The 17028-nt window shown below is 53.7% G+C and overlaps 1 protein-coding gene across 1 annotated transcript; it reads left to right on the forward strand.

Annotated features, from left to right (window-relative positions):
• The first annotated feature begins 721 nt into the window (after nucleotides 1-721).
• Nucleotides 722-10770, forward strand: ATP6V0E2 (ATPase H+ transporting V0 subunit e2). Its single transcript, XM_060196778.1, has 4 exons — nucleotides 722-923; nucleotides 6534-6581; nucleotides 10020-10144; nucleotides 10398-10770. The coding sequence occupies exons 1-3, from the start codon at nucleotides 820-822 to the stop codon at nucleotides 10111-10113; spliced, it is 246 nt and encodes an 81-aa protein (XP_060052761.1). The 5' UTR covers nucleotides 722-819; the 3' UTR covers nucleotides 10114-10144; nucleotides 10398-10770.
• Nucleotides 10771-17028: the final 6258 nt, after the last annotated feature.

Below are 17028 nucleotides of genomic sequence, written 5' to 3' on the forward strand. Positions count from 1 at the left end.
CTGCTGCGCATGCTCAGTGTCCAGGGCCCTGCTCAGCCCTGCGCGCCCCCGAGGAGCCCCCCCCCCAATCCTGCTGCGCATGCTCATTGTCCAGGGCCCTACTCAGCCCAGCGCGCCCCCGAGGAGCCCCCTCCCAATCCTGCTGCGCATGCTCAGTGTCCAGGGCCCTGCTCAGCCCTGCGCGCCCCCGAGGAGCCCCCCCCCCAATCCTGCTGCGCATGCTCATTGTCCAGGGCCCTACTCAGCCCAGCGCGCCCCCGAGGAGCCCCCCAATCCTGCTGCGCATGCTCAGTGTCCGGGGCCCTACTCAGCCCTGCGCGCCCCCGAGGACCCCCCCAATCCTGCTGCGCATGCTCATTGTCCAGGGCCCTACTCAGCCCAGCGCGCCCCCGAGGAGCCCCCCAATCCTGCTGCGCATGCTCAGTGTCCGGGGCCCTACTCAGCCCTGCGCGCCCCCGAGGACCCCCCCCAATCCTGCTGCGCATGCTCATTGTCCAGGGCCCTACTCAGCCCAGCGCGCCCCCGAGGAGCCCCCCAATCCTGCTGCGCATGCTCAGTGTCCGGGGCCCTACTCAGCCCTGCGCGCCCCCGAGGACCCCCCCCGATCCTGCTGCGCATGCTCATTGTCCAGGGCCCTGCTCAGCCCAGCGCGCCTCCGAGCATCCTCGCTCCCACCTTGCCCCGCCTGTCCCCGTGCCCCTGCACCCCACAGCACCCCTGCACCCCACAGCACCCCTGCACCCCACAGCACCCCTGCACCCCACAGCACCCCTGCACCCTTGTACCCGAGCTCCCGGGCCCAGGCACCCCGCGGCCGGCATGACAGCGCACTCCTTCGCCCTCCCGGTCATCATCTTCACCACCTTCTGGGGCCTCATCGGCATCGCGGGACCCTGGCTCGTCCCCAAAGGGCCCAACCGCGGGTAAGGGGCGCAGGCCCACCCAGACGGCCTCCGCTGGGCAGAGCGAAGGGCGCCGCGCAGATAGCCCGGGGCGGGGGACATCCGGGGGGGGCACAGCAGAGGGGCCACTGGGGATGTGGGGGGAGCCATTGGGGGACAGTAGGCGGACCACTGTGGGGACAGCGGGGGCATCCACTGGGGGGCAGCATGGGGACAGCGGGGGGATCCACTGGGGGCAGCATGGGGACCACTGTGGGGACAGCGGGGGGAATCACTGGGGGCAGCATGGGGACCACTGTGGGGACAGCGGGGGGAATCACTGGGGGCAGCATGGGGACCACTGTGGGGACAGCGGGGGGATCCACTGGGGGCAGCATGGGGACCACTGTGGGGACAGCGGGGGGAATCACTGGGGGCAGCATGGGGACCACTGTGGGGACAGCGGGGGGAATCACTGGGAGCAGCATGGGGACCACTGTGGGGACAGCGGGGGGAATCACTGGGGGGACAGCATGGGGACCACTGTGGGGACAGCGGGGGGATCCACTGGGGGCAGCATGGGGACCACTGGAGGGGACAGCGGGGGGAATCACTGGGGGCAGCATGGGGACCACTGTGGGGACAGCGGGGGGAATCACTGGGGGGGGCAGCATGGGGACCACTGGGTGACAGCGGGGGGGAATCACTGGGGGGGCAGCATGGGGACCACTGTGGGGACAGCGGGGGGAATCACTGGGGGGACAGCATGGGGACCACTGTGGGGACAGCGGGGGGATCCACTGGGGGCAGCATGGGGACCACTGGGGGGACAGCGGGGGGGAATCACGGGGGGGGGCAGCATGGGGACCACTGGGTGACAGCGGGGGGAATCACTGGGGGGGCAGCATGGGGACCACTGTGGGGACAGCGGGGGGAATCACTGGGGGCAGCATGGGGACCACTGGAGGGGACAGCGGGGGGAATCACTGGGGGGGGCAGCATGGGGACCACTGTGGGGACAGCGGGGGGAATCACTGGGGGGACAGCATGGGGACCACTGTGGGGACAGCGGGGGGATCCACTGGGGGCAGCATGGGGACCACTGTGGGGACAGCGGGGGGGGGAATCACTGGGGGGGGGCAGCATGGGGACCACTGTGAGGACAGCGGGGGGAATCACTGGGGGCAGCATGGGGACCACTGGGTGACAGCGGGGGGACCCACTGGGGGCAGCATGGGGACCACTGGGGGGACAGCGGGGGGGATCACTGGGGGCAGCATGGGGACCACTGTGGGGACAGCGGGGGGAATCACTGGGGGGGGCAGCATGGGGACCACTGGGGGGACAGCGGGGGAATCACTGGGGACAGCGGGGGATCCACTGGAGGGACAGTGGGGGGAGATGGGGGGACAGCAGGGAGACAGTGGGGGAGGACTACTGGGGGGGCAGCATGGGGACCACTGGGGGGGACAGTGGGGGCACTGGAGGGACAATGTGGGGCAGACTATTGGGGGATGGCAGGTGGGGCCACTGGGGGACTTGTGGGGGCTACTGGGGGACAGCAGGGAGACCACTATGGCAACATGGGAAAGGGCTACAGGGGGCCTATTGGGGAGATGGCGGGGAGGGATCCGGGGGGTGGGGTGGGGACTACTGGGGGGACAGCAGGGACGCACAGCCAGGGGACAGCTGGGGGGGTCATTCAGTGGGGGGACATCAGGGGGTGGGCCAGCAGGGGCCAGTCCAGGGGACAGCATCTGGGGGAAGGGGCAGCAGGGGGACAACCGAGGGAGGGACCACCGGAAGGCATCTGGGGGCACAGTGAGGGAATAGTGAGGGGCCAGCTGGGGTCACTGGTGGGAGGCAGGGGGACGGCACATCCAGGAGACAGCCAGGGGGCAGCAGGGAGCTTCCGGGGCTCACAGGGTTCCCCACCTACAACCCTGGCTGTGGCCAGCCTGGGCCGGAACCCTGAGCCTTCCAGGCGGGGTGACCATTGTGGGGATGGGGGTGCCCAGGACTGGTGGGTGGGGGGTGCTGGGGGCTGAGCAAGGGGTTTCCAGCAGGTGCCCCGGCTCTGAAGGTACCTTCACAGCTTTCTGTATCTGCTGCAACGTTTACTACCAGTTTCTGCGTCCGGTTATCCTGTTGTGGTAGGAACAGGTTAGGGGAGACAGCATAATGGTTCTGCAATAAGATGGTCATGCTTGAGACTCTGAGGTCCCAGGTTCAGTCCCCAAACCAGAGCTGAGCAGAGCTCTGGTCTCTGTCACTCTATCTCTCTCTGTGTGTCATTAAAAACAAGTGGGGTTGGGGGGAGATAGCATAATGGTTATGCAAGGACTCCCTTACCTAAAGCTCCAAAGTCCCAGGTTCAATCCCCAGCATCATCAAAAATAGAGCTGAGCAGTGCTCTGTTAAAAATAAATCCATTAATTTTTTTTTAATCTTTATTTGTTGGATAGAGACGGTCAGAGATCGAGAGGGAAGGCGGTGATAGAGAGACACCTGCAGCCCTGCTTCACCGCTTGTGAAGCTTTCTCCCTGTAGGTGGGAACCGGGGCTTGAACCTGGGTCGTTGCACACTGTAACACATGCTCAACCAGGTGCACCACCACCTGGCCCCTAGAAGATAATCTTTGAATGGTATCCAGAACATGTCCTTTGTTGTGTCAAGCAGAGAAAAAAAAAAACACCTATCCAGAAAGACCTATACACACCCATGCTCATAGCAACATTTTGTAACAGCCCGAACTTGGAAGCAACCTAAATGCCCCCCCCAAAATAAATAAAATAAATAAATAAATTGTGTGTGTGTGTGTGTGGGGGGGGTTTGATAGCATAACAGTTATGCAAAGAGACTCTTATACCTGAGGCTCCAAAGTCCCAGGTTCAGTCCCTGTACCACCATAAGCCAGAGCCGAGCAGTGCTCTGGAAAATAAAAATAAATGTATTAAATATACTAAAATGAATTTTTTTAAAAAAAGCATAGAGGGCTGGGAAGGTAGCCTAATAGTAATGCAAAAAGACTTTCATGCCTGAGGCACCAAAGGTCCCAGTTTCAACCCCCAGCACCACCATCAGCCAGAGCTGAACAGCGTTCTGTTGAAAAATAAAATTAAAATTTAATTTTAATTTTAATTAAAATAAAATTAAATTAAAATTAAAAAAGAACATTTCAAAAAAAAAGTAATAGGTAAAATGATAATAGTAGATGTTATCTGTATCGTAAAATACAAAGATATCTAGGAGCCGGGTGGTGGCACACCTGGTTGAATGCACACGCTACAGTGCACAAGGACCTGGGTTCAAGCCCCTGCTCCCCACCTACAGGGGAGAAGCTTCATGAGTGGTGAAGCAGGGCTGCAGGTGTCTCTGTCTCTCTCTCTCCATCTCTTTCTTCCCTCTTGAGTTCTCTGTCTCTATCCAAATATATATGTATAAATATATATATACTCGCTGTCTGTAATCAGCACATGACAGTGCTTCTGTGACAATAATGACAAAGTCCTCTCTCAGCGACACTCCTCTGTGGAGACATGGCCTGGTCCTGGTGTCCAGCCCGGTGCTGGCCCGCCCAGTCAGCTCCGGGAACACACAAAGCGCTCATTTTCCCGGAGCCTTGTTCAGGCAGGGGTCAGAGTGACCGCCCCGCCGTGGGTCTCGTTTGGGCTGGATCCTGCGTGAGCCCCGGGGCCTTGCCTCTGCTCTGAAACCAGCGGGGCAGCAGCTTCACAGTGCAGCACCTTCGAGTCACCCTCTGCACACCATGGCGGGACATGTTCCCCCTCATGGCAAGTGTCTCGCCACATTTCAGCTTCTGTCTGTCTCTAGTCTGTTTTATAGATACGTAGACATATGCACAATTTCCTATCTGACAGGGAGAAAGAGAGAGAGAGAGAGAGAGAGAGAGAGAGGAACAGGAGCACCACTCTGGTACATGCATTGCCAGGGACTGAACCAGGAACCTCAGTTAAATCAGCCCTGCACTCTCACAGTTGAGCAATTTCACCAGCTCAGCCTCCTCCTCCTCTTCCTCCACCGTCTCCTCTTCCTCCTCTTCTTTCTCTACCTCCTCCTCCTCTCTGTCCTCCTCCACCTTCCTCTTCCATCTCTTTCTCCTCTTCCTCTGCCTCCTCCTCCTCTTCCTCATCCTCCATCTCCACCTCTTCTCCCTCCTGTTCCTCCTCCTCTTCCTCCTCCTTCTCTTCTTCCTCCTACTCCTCTTCTGCAGTGCAAGGACTAAGCCCAGGACCCCACACAGACATGATAGCACTCAGTGCTCTCCCCGGCCTATGTTTTTCATTATTTTTCAGAGGCAGCGGTGGGAAGCAGAGAGAGAGAATGAGAGCAACAGGAGAGACGCCACGGCACCTCTCCACCACCCGTGGTGTTTCCATGTGCTGCTGGGGTCTGAGACGGAAGCTGGAGCTGGAAGGCCTGTGCTCCACTGGGGGAAGCTATCTCCCTTGCTTCTGAAGCTTCTTCTTCTTCTCCTCCTTCTCCTCCTCCTCCTCTTCTTCTTCCTCTTCTCCTTTTTTTTTTTTTAAATCTTTTATCTGTAGATTCTGCCTCTGGTTCTTCTGTGTGTAGGCACCAGACCTTAGTCCCTCAGATGCTCATAACTGCTACTTCAAGGTGACTCACAGTCTCCCTGCCCCATGCCCTGACTTATTATTATTATTATTATTTGTTGGATACAGACAGAGAGAAATTGAGAGGAGAGGGGGAGTTGGAGAGAGAGAGAAACAAAGAAACACCTGCAGCTCTGCATCACTACTCGTGAAAACTTTCCCTCTGCAGGTGGGGACCAGGGGCTTGAACCCAGGTCCTTGTGCACCGTGATGTGAGTGCTTAACCAGGCGTGCCACTGCCTGGCCCCCATGCCACAGCTTCTTCAGTTGTTGCTGTTCCCTCCCGCTTTGCCCAGTGACTCTGTATCCCAGAGACCACACCATGGCAGTGCCCCAAAAGGCAGCACTGTGCCTGCTGCTTCTTGTTGGGCTGGCTTCACGAGAGGAGACAGATGACCAGGGACTCATGGTTGAGCTGTAGGCAGTATCTCTTTATTCATGCTGAACGCAGCACGATCTAAGCCGAGCTAAACTAAACTAACACTAATATTTAAGAACTATTCTGTCCTTATATATACTGGCCAAGTAGGGTAGAAACAGGATGTGACATAGAGAGGGTGGAGCGAAAAGTGACTGGTGCAAATCAGGGTGTACTATGAGAGGGGGTGGAGCAGAAACACATCATGAACCAGTGGGGATTAAACCAATGCCCTGCAGTGGTTATGTAAATAGAATACAGTGGTTATGTAAATTGAATACAGTGTTAAGCCGGGGGTATTAAACCAATGAAACAGAAGGGGTTTTTAGAAGCAGAATTAGAAGCAGACCAACAGCTTCTGGTCCAGAGAGTGAGCAGGAGGGGGAGGAGGAGCTGGATTAATTCAGTGAAGACTGTGCTCCCTGCCAGGGGACTTGTTCCCATCTTGCAGCTTCTGCCCCGAGGAGACATCAGCGTCCTGCACGCAGGTGTCCTAGGGAAGGCCCAGGGGACAGGGACCTGCACCAGGACAGACGCCCCAGGGACTGTTTGCATCGTCTGTCTGTCCATCCTGACCTGCCCCTCCTCTTCTCTTGCAGAGTGATCATCACCATGCTGGTGGCCACCGCAGTCTGCTGCTACCTATTGTGAGGACCCTCTTCCCGCCCAGAGGCAGCCAGTCCCCTCCCTCCTTTCCTCATTCCGTCTGTCCCCACTTGGGAACAGTGCTCTGCCTGCTAGGGACAGCCTGACTGACCTGCGTCCGAAAGCTGCAGCTGGAAAGCACAGGAGAGGGGCGAGGGGCAGAAAGCCCAGGGTGGCCATGCCCCCCCAATCCCACAGGTGTCACCTGGGTACACTTTCTCCCTGTGATGCAGAATAAAATGGGCTCATAGCTGTTAACTGGCACACATGGAGACGGCCTTCCAGAGTGCCGCCAGCCTTTTTTGTTTGTGTGTTTTAAACTTTTTTATATTTATTTATTTTCCCTTATTTGCCCTTGTTTTTTTATTATTGTGTAGTTATTCTTGTTATTGGTGTTGTTGTTGTTGGATAGGACAGAGAGAAATGGAGAGAGGAGGGGAAGACAGAGAGGGGGAGAGAAAGACAGACACCTGCAGACCTGCTTCACCGCCTGTGAAGCGACTCCCCTGCAGGTGGGAAGCCAGGGGCTCAAACCGGGATCCTTAGGCCGGTCCTTGTGCTTTGTGCCACATGCGCTTAACCCGCTGCGCCACCGCCCGACTCCCTACTTTTCCAATTTTTCATTGCCATCAGGGTTCTTGCTGGGGCTCAGTGCCATCACTGTCCGCAAGACACGATTTGGCGTAGATGGCTCGGCCGTGTTTAGGATGGAGATTATAGCATATTAAATCGAATCCACTGATGGTGAATCGAGCAGCTTCATCGACTGCTATATGTGTTTCTTGTAGGCAGATAACATCTGCCTGATGCTGTATTGCCAATTGACCAATAAGAACGCGTTTGGCAAAGGACAGCCCCTCAATATTAAGTTGGAGGACTCAAAGAGCAGGACCAACAGCTTGAAAGCTGTCAGGAGCTGCTTGTTGCTGGCTTTGAAAGTGACTGGGATCCATGTGGATTCAGTCGGCTAGGAAGGATCGTCAGTTTCCCCAGTGAATGGGTACTCACGAGATGCACCACGGGAAGGTTGGTCCAATGCATCCCGTGTGTTACAAACTCCTTGAGAGGCTGCTTCTGTCATGTATTTCTCCTCTTACAGAGAAATTCCTATCACCCGCCCAAGCTGGTTTCCGCCCAGGAAGATCTACCTGCGAACAAGCCCTGGCCCTCTCAACTTACATTGAAAATGGATTCCAGAAGAATTTAAAGATGGGTGCTGTCTTTGTTGATCTCACAGCAGCCTATGACACGGTCTGGCACCGTGGTCTCCTAGTCAAGATCTCAAGATGCCTGCCTCCATGGGTGGCCAACACTATATCGTTTCTTCTCTAAAACAGAAGATTCCAGGTGCATCTGGGTGACAAGTCTAGCAGATGGAGACTTGTCTCAAGTGGCCTCCCCCAGGGCTCTGTTCTGGCTCCTACGCTATTTAATATTTACATCAATGACCTCCCAGAAACTTCTTCAAGGAAGTTCATCTACGCCGATGACATCTGCTGTGCAACTCAGGCATCCAAGTTCGACATCCTCGAGGAAACACTCACCAAAGACATGTCTCTGATATCTGATTACTGTAAAAAATGGCGACTAATCCCTAGCACTGCAAAAACGGTATCATCTGTTTTCCATCTACACCATGCCTCGGCCTCGCGTGAGCTTAATGTGCAGCTTGGCGATACGAGAATCCGGCATGAAGCCCAGCCAGTCTATCTTGGCATTACTCTCGATCGCACTCTGTCATTTCACGAACATCTCATAAAAACTGCAGCAAAGGTGGGCGCGAGGAATAACATCATTGCAAGACTGGCCAGCTCCTCATGGTGCGCGAGTGCTTCCACACTACGATCATCATCTCTGGCATTATGCTATTCCATTGCAGAATACTGTGCCCCAGGATGGTTCCGTAGCCCCCATGTCCACTTGGTTGATTCCAAATTATACTCCTCCATGAGGATAATTTCTGGAACCATCCGTTCCACCCCGGTTCCATGGCTGCCAGTTCTTAGCAACATCGCCCCGCCAGATATTCGTCGGGATGCAGCATCATCTAAGTTCATTTCCCACGTCTACGCTCGACCGGACCTGCCAATATACGCGGATATCTTCGCCCACCCTGTCCAACACTTGACGTCTCGTCATCCAATCTGGTCCCCTACGCCTACACTGAACTTCTCTGTTCCAGTCTCTTGGAAACAGAGTTGGCAGTCAGCTGAGGTAAAGAACAAACACCTCATCACAGACCCCTGCAAGCGTCAACCCGGCTTTGACCTAGCACGTTATGATTGGGCCCTCCTCAATCGCTATCGAACAGGCCATGGCTGGTGCGCCGCTATGTTCCATCGCTGGGGAGACAGAGACGACCCGAACTGCCCCTGCGGCTACAGACAGACTATGACCCACATAGTCAATGACTGCCACCTCTCCAGATTCAAAGGAGGTCTCGAAACTTGACATCAGGCTCAACCTGACTGCTGACTGGCTACGCGGAAGAAGGGCAAACGCTAGAAGAAGAAGAAGCCATCACTGTGAATCCACCGTTCCCAGTGGACATTTTTCTCCTTTTATTTGTTTTTCTTTCTAAGTTTTGTTTGTTTGTTCTTGTTAGATAGGACAGAGAGAAGTTGAGAGAGGACAGGGAGAGAGAGAGAGATAGACACCTGCAGGCCTGCTTCTCGGCTGGGAGTGGACCCCCCTACTGGTGGGGAGCAGGGACTTGAACAGAGAGCCCTTGTGCTTGGTGACATTTGTGTTTAACCAGGTGCAGCACTACCTGGCCCCTGGCTTTGTGAATTTTTTTTTTATTGTTGTTGTAGTTGTTATTGTTGTTGTCGTCATTGTTGGATAGGACAGAGCGAAATGGAGAGAGGAGGGGAAGACACAGAGGGGGAGAGAAAGACAGATACCTGCAGACCTGCTTCACTGCCTGTGAAGCGACTCCCCTGCAGGTGGGGAGCCGGGGGCTCGAACCAGGATCCTTATGCCGGTCCTTGCATGGTTTTGTGAATCTTAATACATACACAAATAAATAATTAGCCGGGGCCAGGCGGTGGTGCACCTGTTTAAGTGCACATGTTAACAGTGAGTAAGGATGCAAGTTCAAGCCCCTGGTCCCTACCTGCAGGCGAGGTGAAGCAGGGCTGCCGGTGTCTCTCTGCCTCTCTCCCTCTCTATCTCCCCCTCTCCTCTCAGTTTCTCTCTGTCTCCATCTAATAATAAACATATAAAATACTGAAAAATAAATGAGTCAAGCCCAATCGAAGCCCAAACCCACCAGCCCCAGCCCACGCTCATATGGACTGCTGGGCCCCCCACTCCAGACACAGGCCTCGGACATTGCGGTGGTCACTCCCCAGGCCTAACAGGGTGTGTGGGGGTGGGGGCCGGGCCCTCCTGCCTCAGGCTCCTGCTCACTGGGGTGTGTCTCCCCCCCCCCCCCGCAGCTGGCTCATCACCATCCTGGCTCAGCTGAACCCCCTGTTTGGGCCGCAGCTCAAGAATGAGACCATCTGGTATGTGCGCTTCCTGTGGGAGTGACCGGAAGTGACCATGCAGCTTCAGGCCACAGGTACTGGGGGGACCCCGGGGCCCTGCTGGTGGGGAAGGACCTGGGTGAGGTGCGGGAGAGAGCGGGGAAGGGCCACCTTTGTATCTCACCTTTCCTGACCCCACATTCAGAGGGTGTGTCAGGGGCCTGTGCTGGGAGGGTAGGGCTGGGGCTAGAACCTGGACCAGGGAGATGTCCGCTGGGCAGAGGGGACAAGATTCTTCTGGAAGAGGACACCACAGAGAGGCCCCATCCACTCGATGTGTTTTTTCAGGTGTCCGCCTCTGGATGGCCTTGGCTCGACTGTCCCTTGTACACCCCCTGTCCTGGGCTCCCGGCCCCTCCCCCGGACCTGCCGTCCTGCTGTGTGTCCCCCCAGAAGCGGCCGGACCTCCTGGCAACCCCTCACCTGGGGCCTGGATGCCCGGCTTGGCGTGTCATAGGCCCCTCTTAGCCCCGACGTGGAGTCCTGACAGAGCGAGATGGGAACTTTCCTAAGACGTGGCAGGCGTGGAGAAGCATGCATCCCCAAAAAGCAGCGGAGGCATTTGGGACCAGGCTGAGCCCCTCCCCCCATCTAGCTTCCTCTAGGCACCATCCCTAGAACATTCCCCCCATCTTTCTCTCCTACCTGGGCCGCCTTTTCCCCACACCCAAGTTTAAGCCCTGCACCGGGACCCCAGTGCACCTGGATATAGGTGGGGTGGATTTCAAAGCCCCTGACAGCAGTGTCTGAGCCACCTGGAGCTGGGGGACACAGGGAGGGACTGAATTGGGGGGTGGAGGTGGTGCTGGGTCCACGCTGGTGCTGAAGCCTCACCAAACCTGCGCACCCCAAAGCAGCTAAGGCTCTGTGCTAAGAACGAAGGGGACTGGGGTCAGGGCTGTGGGAATCTGGGTGCCCCCAGCCCGTACCCTCATTTCTCCCAGGGCAGTGGGAGCTGAGCCTTAGACACTCATTCATGGTCCCAGAGCTCTTGGAGAATGGGCTCTACCCTCTGGGGTCCAGTCCCCAGTCCCCCAGCTCTGTCACTTTACTTCCCTGTGTGTGTGTGTGGGGGGGGGGGGCGGTGGGATGCCATGCACCTGCCCGGAAGTGCTCAGTTCTGGGCTTGCTGGTGAATGATGAGTCTGAAGGCTTGGTGGCAGTTTCTTCCTGAGGCCATTTGTGTTGGCTGCACCCCTAGCGCATCCCCCACCCCCACCCCTGCTTCTCACCTTCTCTGGGGTGACTTTGGGGGAGCCGGCAGAGAATGGGAGACAATAGACGGGCGGGAGGGAGGTATGACTTGAAGATGTGCCTCTGTGTGGGGACACTGGGGACCACACTTTCTGGGACTAGCGAAAGGCACAGATGTCCCCAGTTCTGTCCAGGGCCTGGCCTGGCCTGACAGAAGGTGGGGGACTTTTTATTTATTTGTTAATTTATTTTATTGCCACCAGGGTTATCACTGGGGCTTGCTGCCAGCCCTATGAGTCCACCTCTCCATTTTTATTTTATTTTATTTTTTTGCGTGGGGGAATAGGGGGGTGCAGGACTGAGAGAAATTGAGAGGGAAGGGGAGATAGAGAGGGAGAGAAACAGAGAGAGACGCCCATAGACCTACTTAACCTCTCGTGAAGCATCCTCCCCCTGCAAGTAGGGAGCAGGGGTCTTGAACCCAGGTCCGTGTGCACGGTGATATGTGTGATTAACCGGGCAAGCCACCACCCAGTGAGGGTGGGGCACTTGGACCAAGCGGAGCTCTGGCCGCCACTGGTCTGTGTCGGGGCAGGGGGCTCCTGGGCTGAGCAATAAAGTGGGTCCTCCCAGACTGTGGTCCGTCTCCTTCCTAAGCACACCGGCTCCCTGATCTGTGTCACGGTGGCAGCATCTGGGGGGGACTGGAAGAGGGGACATGTGTGCAGACAGACGGTCAGCTTCCGGGGGTGGTGTTGGAGGAAGGAACAAGCAGATGAACCAGCCAGAAGTGCAGTTTGTGGAAGAGGGTGCAGGGCGTTTGGGGGTGTCTGGAAGAAACGTTAGCTGAGGACTGTTTCCAGATTAAAGGAAATGGACCCTCGGGTCTGGGGCAATGGGGCGGGGGTGGAGTGTGGAAGGAAGAAAGAATCCAAACCCAAGTTCGCCAAGGCCCAGAACAGTTAGAATGGTAGAGAGCTAACTCTGAGGACTGCCAGAGAAAACAGTGGTGGGGTCTGGAGGTGGCGTACCCACTAAAGCGCCCGTGACCAGGCTCAGTGGCCTGGGTTCAAGCCCCTGGTTCCACCTGCAGCACTGCTTCACTATTTGTGTGTGTGTGTGTCTCTCTCTCCCTTTTTTTTCTCTCCCTCTTTATTGCTTCTTCTCCCCTCAATGTCTCTCTGTCTCTGTTTTTACAGGTTTCACAGTTTTTATGGGTCTGGCTGCTGTAATTGCTTCCCCGCTGAACATGGGGCCTGGAGTTCTTAATAGCTGTCTGCTTCAAGCAGGAACATACACACACACACACACACACACACACACACACACACACACACACACACACACGTGCAAGGTCTCTCAGACAATGCCAACTTCTGACATGACTCGGAGAACCTAAATGAAGCAAAACACGCCCCAATATAGCTCACCATGTAGGGCAGGACACCTGCCTTATTCAAATGGCCCGTTAGAGCCCCTGCATGACCTGGAAGTACTACCGCACAGAGGAAAATGCTGGTGCTGTGTCACTTCCTCTCTGTCTCTGTACCTGAATGAAAAAACAAAAACAAACCAAAAACCCAGGAATAGTAAAAATCATGCAAGCATGAGACCGTGCCCCTCCACACACAAAAAGATAGGCAGGAGCCACCGTCGGGACACCTCTGAGCCTGTCTACACCTCACTCAGAGCTGCAGGCTGGGGAAGACCCCAGGGGACTTGAAGCAGCCAAAACACACACACAAAGGATGCCCGACAGAGGGCAGTGCCCACGCACGGTGCCCAAAGCTCCAGAGAGACCCCGTCCAGTGAAGGCCATGTTAGGGAGGTATGGTGACTGTGTTAGAGGTCATGGCCTTAGAGCCCGGCTTGCAGCTGTGCTCAGGGACACTTGGTTAGCCGGCGTCACAGCCTGGAGGAATTCTCATGGATATGTAGTCACAGCTAAGTAATTTACTCATGGAGTATGTGCTGGCTGCCAGGGCAGAGGGCAGAGTTCATGCACAGTTCTTTGCCCTGCTGGGCCTCCCAACAGCCTGTGTGTTCTCCTGCCTCCACACCCCCCAAGACATCTGGTACCTTTTTTTTTTTAAGTTTTATTTTAATTTATTCCCTTTTGTTGCCCTTATTGTTTTACTGTTGTAGTTATTATTGTTGTTATTGATGCTGTCATTGTTGGATAGGACAGAGAGAAATGGAGAGAGGAGGGGAAGACAGGGGGAGAGAAAGATAGACACTAGCAGACCTGCTTCACTGTGAAGCGACTCCCCTGTAGGTGGGGAACCGGGTGTTCGAACCGGGATCCGTAGGCCAGTCCTTGTACTTCGCACCATGTGCGCTTAACCTGCTGCGCTACTGCCCGACTCCCCCATCTGGTACCTTCTACTCTACCATAGGACAGCCCTCATCCCTGATTCTTAATGGAAAGGGTGAAGTGTGTTATACATACTCCAGTTGCTACAGCCATCCGATGAAACCCTAGAGCAAGACCTTTGGTAGAGTTTAGTTGCTAGGAACAGAAATAGGAGCATCGGTAACGATCAGAATGTGAGTTGTTCAGGTGAGGCAAGTTATGGGTAGTTTACTTCTATTGAAGAAACTATACATTGGCAAATGAATCCGTCTGAAAACCTCATCTTCCTTGGATGTGCATGTGGGCCATAAGTGAGAACAGGGATGATACAGTTTTATTAAAAGCTTCTGTGCAGAAACACAGATATGCTGACTCTGTGAAGGGGCAGAAGCTCGGGGACCTGGAATGTGATCTTCATCAGACATTCAAGGGCACTTCAAAAGAAAAAAAAATCATATCATGATGTTCAAACCCCAGTTCCCAAAATAACCAATTCATGGGATAGATTTTTAAAAAGTTAAATAAAAATGACCTTGCTTGGTTCCCTTAATAATACTGTCTAGGGGGTCGGGCAGTGGCGCAGCAGGTTAAGTGCACGTGGCTCAAAGTGCAAGGATCAACATAAGGATCCCAGTTCAAGCCCCCAGCTCCCCACCTACAGAGGAGTCGCTTCACAGGCAGTGAAGCAGGTCTGAAGGTGTCTGTCTTTCTCTCCCCCCCTCTGTCTTTCCCTCCCCTCTCGATTTCTTTCTGTCCTATCCAACAACAAACGACATCAATAACAACAATAATAACCACAACAAGACTACAACAATGGCAACAAAAGGGGGGGGGAATGGCCTCCAGGTGCAGTGGATTCATGGTGCAGGCACTGAGCCCCAGCAATAACCCTGGAGGCAAAATAATAATTAACTGCAACTTTGATAATAGAATTCCTTAGACATTAGCTGTGATCTCAACCCACAATTCACAAGGTGTAGAATCTTTATATCGGGATCCAGTCTGTCTTTGCACCAATTCTCTCAGAGTAATGTGAGGGCTTTTCCCAGATGCAAGTCCCCCCCCCCACCCCCATAACTAAAAACCCTAAGGTATCCTCGTCCTTGAAGCATGTCCTGATGTTTTCCATAGCTGTGTGCTGGAAGTGACCTCTGTTTGTAAGCCTTGGGTGGCTAAGGACAAAGTCAGTGGAGAGTCACCACTGTTTTGCTTGACTTGGCAGCGGTGGATTCAGCAAACATATTTTTCTCATCTCTCTACGGCAAACTGTTTGCTTTGGCTAACTGAGCTCGAGGGCTGCCTGGGTACAAATTCCAGCCCCACTGACAAATAGTGGAGTGAAAGTTGCTTCATCTCCCTGAGCTTCGGTCTTGGTGCCATATCAGCATTAATAACAACACAATTCCTCAAATAAGAGGTGAATGAATGGGAGCTGAGAGAATGGGTTGAAGAGCTTAGCTAGTACATGAATACCACTTTTGACATAGTTTCCAAACAGTGAACAAGAGAGTCTTGGGCAAAGGATGGAGTCTGTTTAGTTCGCTTTGAACCTCTCTTTTTCCATAGGCCATCCAGAAACTTTTTAACACTGTCAGAAAACTCTTCCGTGAATGGCTCATGGCACTTGGTATGTACACACTTGAGTTTCTTCAGTGGCAGTGACCTACAAAGTGGCTGTGTTTGTGTTTCCATTTTCACCTCACATTAAAAAAAATACATTCCTGGGCAGTCTAGTCACCCCAGGGGTAAAGTAAATAAATAAATAAATTAGAGTAGAGACATTATGCTACTCTTTCTTTTGTACAATACGTATCAACACAAGGTTGTTATTCCATATGCATCCTCCTCAAAGAAGGAATGATTATAGAGAACTTAGAGGTTAATGTGTTTCTTTCTGTTCTTCCTCCCCCGGGCCATATGATAACTCTTTTGTATAAGAAATGGCTGCCTCAAGAATGTTCCTAGATCGAGAAATAAATCCTTTATAAATGAACCCCCTCAACGTCACAGTACAATTGTCAAATCATTTGTGGTTCACCGATGTCCTAACATGCTAATGACCGAGTCTTATGTCTCTCATCTATATACTGGAGAAATCAATACCTCTATTCCTGAGGCATGAAGGACAAATAAGACAAAAAATACACAGCGTAAGGATCCCAGTTCGAGCCCCCAGCTACCCACCTGCAGGGGAGTCGCTTCACTGGTGGTGAAGCAGGTCTGCAGGTGTCTATCTTTCTCTCCCCCTCTTTGTCTTCCCCTCCTCTCTCCATTTCTCTCTGTCCTATCTCACGACGACGACAACAACATCAGTAACAACAACAATACAACAACAATAGACAGGAAGGGCAACAAAAGGGAAAATAAATAAATATAAAAAATTAAAGGACTGAAAATAACATTGGAATCATGGAGGTGAATCTAGAATGTGCTTTGCATTTGCATGACTCTTAGTTCAATCCCCCCAACACCGTGTATTAATAAATATGGAGGTGTGCTCTGGCATCACTTTCAAAAATATTTTTCAGAAAATATTGAGATGTATAGTCTTGTGTGGAGTTTTAGTTTTATCTAAGTTGAAAGACTGCACCAGCCTGGAGTTGTTTCATTTGGGATTAGAGAAGAGTCACCAAAAGGAGATTATAAAACTTGAAACTACCCTTAGAAGATGAATAAGGAGGACTGTCCAAGACCTGGTGCACTGATCCTAGCCCTGAGGCTTTATCTGACTTTGGAAGTGGTTCTAGGTAGCTTGTATGACAAGACCTGGTGCTTTGGTGACAAGGTGGGAACCAATATGGGAGAGAGACCTTAACTTAGGGAAGGTGGTCTCTAGACAGTTTGCTAATTGGGGTTGTGACAGCACCCCAGTGGTGATAGGCTCCCCCACTAAGTTGTAGGTGAGGACTTCAGGGTATCACTGGGCAGTGGAGGTTTCCCCAGCAAACACCCTGGGTAGGTTCCCTGTGTTTTCAGAAATCATAGCAAGTGCTGATAAGCAAAGAGGGGCTTCACTGGCAAGAAAACAACTTGCAAGTTGGATGGAAAGACTGGCCAGCACACAGATTATAGAACACGAGTTGGAAGGTGAGGGGTTGACTATGCAGAGAAGACAGAGGGTTCCATATTCATTCAGGAATTCCCCAGGGAAATACTGTTGGGGGGGGGGGCTGTGGTCATGCTGTGTTGATTAACATAATATGGACATGTATAATCCTATATCCCCTGTACAGAAAGTGGCACAGGGATGCCACCAGTGGACCTGGTTAAATACACACATTACCATGCATAAGGACCCAGGTTCAAGCCCCTGGTCCCCACCTGCAGGGGTCAAGTTTCAGGAGTGGTGAAGCAGGGCTCCAGTTGTGTATT

This window comes from Erinaceus europaeus, chromosome 8 (genome assembly GCF_950295315.1).
Source record: "Erinaceus europaeus chromosome 8, mEriEur2.1, whole genome shotgun sequence".
In the NCBI taxonomy this organism is placed as follows: Eukaryota; Metazoa; Chordata; class Mammalia; order Eulipotyphla; family Erinaceidae; genus Erinaceus; species Erinaceus europaeus.